Source organism: Agelaius phoeniceus, chromosome 1 (genome assembly GCF_051311805.1).
Source record: "Agelaius phoeniceus isolate bAgePho1 chromosome 1, bAgePho1.hap1, whole genome shotgun sequence".
NCBI lineage: Eukaryota > Metazoa > Chordata > Aves > Passeriformes > Icteridae > Agelaius > Agelaius phoeniceus.
Genome location: NC_135265.1, coordinates 26,082,097 through 26,092,394, shown reverse-complemented (window position 1 = coordinate 26,092,394; position 10,298 = coordinate 26,082,097). Strand labels below are relative to the sequence as shown.

Genomic DNA, 10,298 nt, shown 5'->3' with positions numbered 1-10,298 from the left:
CTAAACCCAGTGTTTTATAACAGCTACCTGCAGAAAAATAAGGTTTTTCTATTTGGTTACTGTATAGTCTGGCCATTAGGAACATACATCTGGGATATGGTATGGTCATAGCCATCCACCACCTGCCAGGACATTCTCCTTGGCAGGCTATTGCAGACTGAGTTGCTCAGTCAGTTGAGCTCTGCTCTGTTGCAGACTGAGTTGTCTACTTGTCAAATCTGCTCCACCATGAGTGAAAATACCTGGTTGTACTTTGGAGGAGTTTGATCCCCAAACAACCAGCAAACAGCCTGTTGATTGTGACACTGGGCATTCACACCAGGTCAAATCCAGCTTGGACACAGAGGAAATCTGAAGGTAAGCCTCATTGCTTTGCCCTCTGGGAATTTGTTCCTGCAAGGTCTAGCAGGCTGGTTTGGAGAATGCTTCACAGATCTGGTCCTTCAGGCAACAGAGGATGGGCTTGCCTTGATGAGAGAAACACAGCATGGCAGATATCTATGCCCTTGGAGACCCTACTAGCAGAGAGTTATAGGGTTTGAGGAATTACAGTGAGGGCTGCACTCATGCATTCATCACCTAAAAAGGCTGGACAAGCCAGGGAAATTGCATGTTTACAAAACCTGGGGTACTGGATTTAAACCAAGAGATTTAGAGTTTTTATTTCTGAAATCATGATTTGACAGCAATCTTACAAGGAAAATAGGTAAAACAAGAGCCAAAGCTCCTTATTTAATGACAGAACTCCAGAAACCACAAATTTAAAAGAACCATGAAAAATTTGATATTTAAACCAAAAGGAGGAGAAACACTACAGATTTTTGTGGAAACAGAAGATTAAGTTTGGCTGACTGGTGATAGAGGAATACTCAGTTCTGAGGTGAGAAATGCACAGAAAGCCTCAAATCCAAGACTGATTCTGGTCAGACTCTACATCAGTAAGACACTGCTTCAGGAGTCCTTGATTTTCCTTGTCTCACTGTGCAGTGGCTGGCCATATTCTCTTGGGAAGTACAGATTCTTCTTTTCATGGGCACTTCCTAACCAGCAGCTTGGCACAGAAAGAAGAGAAAGAAGGGGTGGAAAGGACTCTTGCATCTTTTCTCTACAGCAGATATGTAGGGAAAGTCTATGAAACAAGTTCAGGCTGCTTTCTGCTTCAGGGATACCTGAAGCTACTTGTCTACAGGAGTTTCCAAGTTACATTCTTTCTTGGATAATCTAGGTGTAACTGAGTATCTTGTTATTCCGAGGTGTAATCCAGACTTCCTACTTCAATCAAGTTCTAGGTTAGGCAAAAACTTGAGGGTTTGAATATGAGCCTTAGTAACTGAATGATCATGGATCAGTGCAAGCTTTTGATATGACAGACCCCTATCCACTTTATGACTTTATCTTGTACTCTGTTAGAGCACTATATCTATTATTCCAAAATGCATGACTTGCTGAAAATCCCAGCTAAATTACAACTAGATTTCACATACTGATTTATTAAACCAGAGTTTTCATAATTTCACAGTCATCACTGCCAGTCAGTCCTTCTGTCACAAAAAACTAAAACATGACCACTTGATGAGACCTTTCACTTGGCAGAAGGGCTCATTTCCCACCTCACCTTACCTGTGGCTGCATGCCAGAACACGCTTATGCTGGGTTGGAACTCAATGATACATGAATTCCCACACCAGTGTTTTGTTGTTTCCCTGAATTTAAATTTAGGATACAGTATAAAATCCAGCTGTGTAAGTCATTGCCTTGTGAATCAGCTTCTCACAGAGCAAGGGAAAACATCCCAGCTCCTCCACCAAACTGGCAGTACTGTTACAAGGTGATTGCTGGGAGACAAGCCACTGGTGCTGCCATGCACACAAACTTGTTCAGGCTAGTAAGTGCTGAACTTTGCCTTTGTTGAAATCATCAAGAGAATCTAGATTTAAGTGAAATGAATACACTTGGGAATAATAAAAACCAACAGCATTTCTACTTTTCATGTAACAGCCTAAACTCTTAGTGAATAGCTTAGTGAAACTCTTTCAAGCTGCTTGCTTGTTCCTCTGATGTGATGGACAAGGAATTTAGAACATAGCAAATTACTTTTAAGTTTCCACGGAATCACAGAATCAATTTGGTCGGAAAAGACTTCTGGGATCATCGAGTCCAACCTGTGGCCAAACACCACGGCACGGAGTGCCACGGCCAGTTTTCCTTAAACACCTCCATGGAAGGCAGCCCGTTCCAACGCCTCATCACTCCTTTTGTGAATAAATCCCTCCTAATGTGCAACCCAAACCTCTCCTGGCGGTTTGAAACACTACACTGAAAAACCAGAAGGGAAAAAACTCCAACACTATGACTTGGAGATGAAGGACTGAAGGCTGATACTCCATAGGTTTTGCTCAATAATGAAAGAATGTAGAGAACACAGGCGCTCAGCAGCGGCAGCGGCCTGTGCAGTTTGGTCTGACGTTCCAGGGAACGAGCTTGTTCTCTCCACAGCACTGCAGAGAGGAGAGAGAAGAGAGGAGAGAGCAGGAAGCTGCAGCAGGAGCAGCTCCCGCGGGGCTCCCTCAGCCCCGGCTCGGGCCGTGCCGGGCCGCAGCGGCGGGCGGGGCCGGCAGAGCCGCCATCCGCAGGGCGCAGGCGCGGGCCGGAGCCGGGCCCGGCAGCGGCGCAGGCGCGGCGGTGGCCGCGGGATCCCAGCAGGCTCGGGGCGGCGGGCGCGGTGCGGGCCCAGCATGTCGGAGAAGAAGCAGCCGGTGGACCTGGGGCTCCTCGAGGAGGACGACGAGTTTGAGGAGTTCCCGGCTGAAGGTGCCGGGCGGGGGCGGAACGGGACGGGACGCCAGGACGCGACAGGCCGCGGCCTGCAGGCGGGACCGCCGCGGCCTGGGCCGGCCGGGGCGAGCAGGACAGGACGCGGCAGGCGGGAGCGGCGGTGGGGCCGGCAGCGGGGCCGGCGGTGTGACCGGCGGTGGGACCGGGGCGCCATGTGTGCCGGCCCTGCCCGCGGGTCTCTCCGTGGCCGCTCCGTGGGGCAGTGCCGTGCTGCCGCTCCGCAGGGCCCGACTGAGCCCCGCGGGAGCTTCCCCGGTGCCCCGCGGGTCCCTGCGCAGCCCCGCCCGGGCAGGGGCTGCAGCGCCGGCAGAGCCGCGATCGAGCGCGATCGCGGTGCCCGTGCCCGGCTCTGTGGCGGTGTCGCGGCGCTGGGCACATCGCGCTGCGAGTGCTGTGTCACTGTGCGAGAGGGCTGGGAACAAGTGCGGGAGAAGTTTACTGCTTTTTGACACCGGAGATGGGAATCGCAAGGCAGAGGAGGGACGCGGGCTGGAAACTGAGCGTAAGGTGGAAAAATATGTGAAAATGAAACACTGCGCTCTTTTAGTTTCTTTTAAACTAAAAGTAGTTACTTTTAGTTTCTTTACCTATTGATGCACGGGTATGTATATGGTGGTTTGCTTTTAATAGGTACAGATACACTTAATAAGGAAGTTAAATTCAATGAAACAACTCAGTGTCCCAGCGATAGTCTTGGAAACATCCCTATTAGGGCATGTTTACTTTTTATGTCCTTAATTCTGTCTTGAGTTGTGGATCCTGAGAAATTATATATATTACGATGAATGTAACATCAGGATTTTTTTCCTCTAATGTATTTATTGCATGTGGTTTTTCTGTGGTATTACAAGCTTTAGGTGTTCTGAGCCCTTTAGTTCTGCTAAAATTAATGTTATTGCAGGTCCTGATAAAGTTCATTACACAGTTAGGATATTAGCTAAAATAAACTTAAAAGACCATATTTTCTTTTTCCTAAGTGTTTCCTAAAAGAAAAAAGAGTTTATCTTATTTAATGTAAATTAAGTATTCACAGTAGGGGAAGTCTCTGGAGCTTCTGGACCTTGGATTGGGCAGAGCCCTGCCTTGCTGTTACAGAAGGTGAAATTAGTTTTGCTTGTCTCTGGCTGTAATGCTAAAGCAAAGTACTGTGCAGGCTTTCTGGGTGGAACAGAGACTTGTTAAAAACTGACCATCATCAGTCTTCTAGATGTTCTTTCTTGCCGAAAATAAGAATGTCTAAAAAGGTCCATTTGAATCCTTAAGTGAGGTCATAGTTTTGAGATGTTGAGTGTTCAGACCACTTTGTCTGTTATCTTCAGTGTTTAGGAAAGAATTGTGATAACTGGGCTCAAACCCATTCCAAATTGTTGTTCTTTCAAATTAAAACACCACTTTCTAGCAACAGAAGAACTTTGTGTTCTATTACCCAGTTTTTATTCAAAGGAAATTAGATAATGCAAATCTGTGTTAAAGGATGAAAACACGGACTTTTGGGGTTTACTTCAGCCTAAAAATTTACTTAAACAATTTATGAAATCAAGTTATGTATCAAAACCAGACGTGCCCAATTTTTATAAGATACTTTGAAGTATAGCATAAGTATACTATAGTAGATGAAAAGACATGTAAATGAGCCACTTAAGAATCTTTTGTACAGTGCATTTCAGAATATAAAAATGTGAAGTGATAGAGCATGGCATAAAGAACCCTAAAATCCTAAAAACTGTTTGTTGTTTCCCAAGTATAAAATAAAACAATCAGTGATCAGCATATAAAAATACATTTTTAAGGGGTTCAGCCATGACAAGTTTATAGTTTTGGTGTATATTAGTAGTACTTAATGGTAGTAGACTCTTAAGTGATCTTAATACTTTCAATCCCAGATAATGCTCTACCTTTTTTACTTTCGTTTAGTCACAGGCATATAATGTAGCAGGGAGTAATAATTGTATGATACAATTCGGGGGTAATAGTCTCAATATACAGAGAGATACAGTCTACAATATATGCAGATGCTGCAGAATCTTGTCCTGCGGGGATGAGAATGTAATTTAGGCTTTGCTTTCACTCTCCACCCCAGCAAGGAAGATGAGATGGGCCTTTCTGACTCCTTTTTACTCAGTGTGATTTAGAGCATCTTTTTGCAGTCTGCCCTGCTGATCTTCTGTGACTGAAGCTGCAGTTTGTTGTGCTGGATATGAGTTACTGGGAGATTGTTTTTTCACCTTGGTGGTTCTGTCTGAGCTACTTACATGTTTGTAGATAGAAAAGTTTGACTTTGTGTTAATTTTAAGTTGTTTGAGCTTTGTTTTTTCTCTCTTCAAAATCAGTTAATCAGTAAAGTTGTTTCTTTTTTGAAAAAAAAAATCAGTGGAATATAAATTGGCAAGGGCACAGCTTATTGCAGGTGGTTGTAAAGGATAAGCCCTTCCCTTTGAGCAACTAGCAATACAAGTAAATCCAAATAATGCATTTTTTATACAACATTTTTTCTTCACCTTTTCTTCCCAGTTTTTTTCTTTTGCTCTCACAGCACAACTTCTATGCTCCTTCATATTTTCCCATTATATAATTTATTTGAGTAGGGAAATTTAATTGTAATGCCTTCCACACGTGTGTCTTTAATCAGTGACAAATGGATTTTCCTGTCCTGGTGAATCTCAAATATTAATTTTGTTGCCTGTCAGTGTTAGAAAAAGGAGGAGAAAATGCAAAGACCAGGCTTCATTCTTAGAAAGTTAGCTGTTCACAGTGAATTAGTTTTTGATGTTTTACCCACTGACTTTCTCCCCTGCTCCCCCCATACCTCCATCAGTGTTTAATGTTACTTTAGGCCTTAGTCCTCAGAGCTTTCTGTGCATGGGCAGCACATGGCTTACTAGAATGAAAGGGGAACATCAGTGTTATCTCTTTAAATACACTAATAGACTTTCAGAAATAAAAAGGTGCAAGTGTCAAAATTAGGGGGGGGCTTCTTTTTTTAACATTTGAAAAACTGTGTGTCATTCAGTAGGAATAAACTGAGAAACTAAAAAAAATCAAGTAAGCCAACTTATGTTTTCATAGTGATTCTGAGCCTTGAATTTTCATTATTTCTCTGAACTATTTTGTTTGATTTTATTTTTTTTTTCTAATAATGAAGCATTAAGTGTGTGATGAGTAATTTGTCAAGGGTGATGTGCCAGATTACTTTATTACAGGAAAAATATAAATAAAGTTAGTAAATGGACATAAAGTGTTTCCCTACAAAGGCAAGACAGCTTCTGCTGTCTTGGGAACCCAGAAATAGCTGATTAGAGGTATCAAGTGCTGTTTGCAGATGCTTAACTCAATTTGCCTTTGCTTCTGCATCACAGATAGTTTTTTGTCATTTGTCCATAGACTGACTGCATCTGATTTGAGGGAACAGAGATTGTGTCTGTGTTTTGGTGAAAGCATCTGATACATATTTTCTTTTTTAATTTGAAAAAGGTGTTTAAATACAAATCTGGAAGGATGATGCTACAGTTTATCCATAAGTATGCAAAATATCTCTTAGGAATGTTTAATCTTTCAAGCCATGATGTGTGTGTAATGATTTTTTTTCACCAAGTTTCATTTTTGTTGTAATTACAGAAATTTTGAGATGTATTTTAGATCTGACTCATAAACACTTGAATGTGATCCAGACTTCTGTGTTAAATTTACCAGAAGTCTGCCTGTCCCTGTGGCTGAGCTAACTGGTCAGTAAGACAAGGTACCAAAGCAGTGCACATACAGTATTTAGACCTGCTTTTCTGTCTTTAGATTGGACTGGTTTAGATGAAGATGAAGATGCACATGTCTGGGAAGACAACTGGGATGATGACAATGTAGAAGATGATTTTTCCAATCAGTTAAGGTAATTTCATTTAAACTTTCTGTTCTAGAAGATGGGTAAAATACTTTAAATTGAGTTGATTAGTTAATATCTGAAAGTTTGAAATCTGCTTACTTTAAAAAAATAAAGATCTTAAATGGAAGTAAATGAGAGCTCTACTTTTTGCTTTTCTATTTAAAGCCTTTTAGAACCAGACTTAGGGATTACAAGACTCTGAAGTACTGATCAGCATTTCATCTTTTAATAATTCTACTGAAAATGCCTTAGGGCATTGTGGTGACAGAATTTTGCTCTGTTATGCAAACAATGCAAAGATCATGGAAAGTTGAGATATAGTTGACACTTTGTCAATTTAACATGAATGGATCCTTTTCTAATGACTTTTCTATGTGTGTGTGTGAAAGTTCTGAATTGTACTGCCAAGATTAATGGCAAGGCATCCAAGATTATCTCTTTGTGCTGTGTGGTGTGCAAAGTATATTACAGTTTTTATGTCTGTACTTTAAAACAGCACTGCTGTTCTTTGTCCAAATGGGTAAATTTTCTGGAGATTAGTGATCTGTGTTAACGTGCAGGTTCTTTCCTATGTGGTGAACATACGGTTTATGAGCAACAACAGCAAAGTAATTGTTAATTACATGCTTTAAAAAAAGTGATAGCAATTTGTGTACCTCTAAACCAGTTGCTTAATCCTCTTTGTCACTTGTAGTTTCAGTAATCCTTTACTGACGCATAATTATAACTTAAATTGTTTCAAGCATTCAGAACAAAGCCAGATTTTATAATTAATCCCTCAGTGTGTTGCATGAGGAGCAAACTGTCTGTAATACAGCCTGCTTAAACAGTTCCTGGGTTGATCTCCCTTGTACTCAGGGAAAGCAATTATTTTTGTGTCTTCTGCATAAAAGATTGTTAGCATAGTTATTTCATATATGGTTCAAAGGCAGTTAAATGGTAATATTGGTAAACATGTAATGAAACAGACTTTTAAGAAATAGTACAATTCTTGATAGACACATTTGATCTAGACAAACTTTATGTAACTGGCCTTAGTTGCAGCCTGCAGTATTGGTGTCCGTATAGTGGTTTGCAGTGTTGCCTGGTTGTAGCATGTTTCTTCCATCTCTAGAAAGCAAATGCTGCAGTCCTCCACTTTTAAAGTCCTACTACTAAATGTGCAAACTAATCCAAAATATTTTTAGAGATTTGTACTTCTGTATCTAGATACACGTGTGCTAGAATAAAAGGGGATAAAACAGGATGCATCCTGGCTGGTGTGTTCAGAGGCAGGTGAGAAGCAAAGTGGTGGCAGGGCAGGAGTGATAACAGTTGTAGTTCCCAACAGCAGTTGCTGTCCTGGCCACAACTAAGGACAACAAAGCAACCCCTCAGAATTATTCACTGCAAGGTGTATTGCACCAAGACATAAATAAAAATTCCAGACTGCATTATTCTAAACGAAAAAAAAAAAAAGCTTATAATTGTTTTGGAAGCACGTGCAGTTAAGTCATATAGAATAGTGAGCTTGCATGAGTTAAGGAAATATTGAGAATAATGTATAAGATTCTTGAGAATATTTATAAGATAATATTTTGGTTATTCTAATGAATTTGGAGATGTTGGAGGTGCATAGGTGCTACTTCGTGCCATATGGTGGGTCAGAGGGCAATAACTGTGATTAAAACAAATATTTGAATTTTTCACTGAGAAGTCACTTACAGTGATTTAAGATAAAAAAGTGGAGTTTAAGAATTACAAAGTAAGGATAAAGTAATTGGTATGAATAAAAAAGCAGTACAACATTGCTATTTAAAATGATTGTATATTGTGTAGTATATTTAATTTTTAAAAAAACCACACATCTAACAGTATTGTGTATGTGTATCAATATATCTGTCTCTCTTCTATACAGAGCTGAATTAGAAAAACATGGATACAAGATGGAAACGTCATAGCTTTTGCAGAATATGGAGTGGTTTAACACTGAACTGTGGATAGACTTTATTGAGAAAAGAAGAAAAGATGGAAAATTAGAAGACACACTTAGTTCATTATCTGCTTGGATTTATTATTGTTTTGTATAAAAAATAAAGTTTTTAATCTTAGCCTGGTCATACATTTAGCCTCTACTCACCTGGTACATTGTATTTTGGTTCTGAATTGTCTTGTGTGGCGGAATCCATGGACCTGCCTGGAATGCCACTAATGGTCTGGCAGTGGCTGATGCTCTTGCACTGGCTGCTGCCTGGGGGGCTAAACATGTGTAACCAGAATGAAGACTAATTAATGTTGTTGTCACAGGAAATAAAATACTTATGTACTCCAATTAAAATGCAGCAGAGATTGAAAGCAGTATTAGGGAGTGATAAAGCTTGTTTTGCCTCAGCATTTTATTTCATAATGACTTGGGTTTTTTTTTTTTTTAGTCATTTCATATGAGTGCTGGTTTAATAAAACAGAGTTCAAAGTGTCTTGCAACAGCAGAAATCCAAACTCTCCAATCTAGTCCTGTAATTTCTCAGGACTGTTAAAGATGAGACTTCTCTGGAGGTGAAAGTTCTGTTCTTGCACTTATTTGAGCCTAGGAATCTCTGCTGAAATTGCCTCCAATTTGCCAGTTACAGCAGTTCATCTGTATCACGCAAACATGCCTGCGGAGAACAGAAATCAAACTTCCAACTCATTTCATGGAGGCCAACACAGATTTGCCAGAAAGATATCGCAGTAGTGACTGGATTCAATTACTCTCTGAACTAGAAAACAGAAAGTGGAAATTACCACACCTATTACCACTTCCATGAAACCTCCCCAAAGGACCTGTTAAAGCTGTTGTATGCAAAGACAGAGGGAGATGGCAGCCATGGCTCCTAATTAAATTAGGGTTTTTTAATAAAGGGGCATCTATAGTTACATACTCATGGAAATTTGAATGAGCTACTTGCTTTTTAGCTGTTGACTTAGAGAAATGGAGACTTAATTGTTACATAAAGTTAGCTTTCAGAATAAAGGTATAGTTGGTGGACATGCAGTTATTTAACCTTGTTAGCTAAATAACTGAGTGTCATATGTTATGACATTGATTAATGCAAAATGTGAGTAAGTTTCCTCAAAATTGTTGGGTAGTGCTATTTTAATAGTGGAGTTAAGATTCATTGTGACTCCTACTGCTTTCTGAAGATAGCTATGTGAAGACTGAGAACTTCATTGCCATCTGAATGGTTCTGCAAAACTGAATAGTTCTGCAAAACTAAATATCACACATGGTGTTGAATGTTGGTAGTTTGTCCAGCTCTGTTGGCTTGGGAAAAGAAAGGGAAGGCTTTTCAAGTAGGCTTGCCCTAGTCACTTAAATTGTTCACATTGAGATATGTGAGTCATGCAGCCCACTTCAGTAGAATGCAAATCCTGAAGTTCATATTTTGACACATAACAAATGTAAAGTCTGTGTATTGAGTGGCAAATAGCAATACAAACATCCTCAGGTTAGTGTTGGGAATTTAGAAGAAAAGTATGTTAAGTACAGTCCTGGGATTGCTGGTGTTATTAACACAGCAGTACTGGGAAGTTGAGTAACACAACTGACCAAAAGAAGATGACAAAATAA

General features: G+C 40.4%; 1 protein-coding gene across 1 annotated transcript; it reads left to right on the top strand.

The window, feature by feature from the left end:
* Nucleotides 1-2,387: 2,387 nt before the first annotated feature.
* On the top strand, nucleotides 2,388-8,799 carry LOC129124686 (uncharacterized). Its single transcript, XM_077175148.1, has 3 exons — nucleotides 2,388-2,811; nucleotides 6,622-6,715; nucleotides 8,607-8,799. Exons 1-3 carry the CDS (start codon nucleotides 2,403-2,405, stop codon nucleotides 8,647-8,649), a joined length of 546 nt encoding a protein of 181 aa, XP_077031263.1. The 5' UTR covers nucleotides 2,388-2,402; the 3' UTR covers nucleotides 8,650-8,799.
* Nucleotides 8,800-10,298: the final 1,499 nt, after the last annotated feature.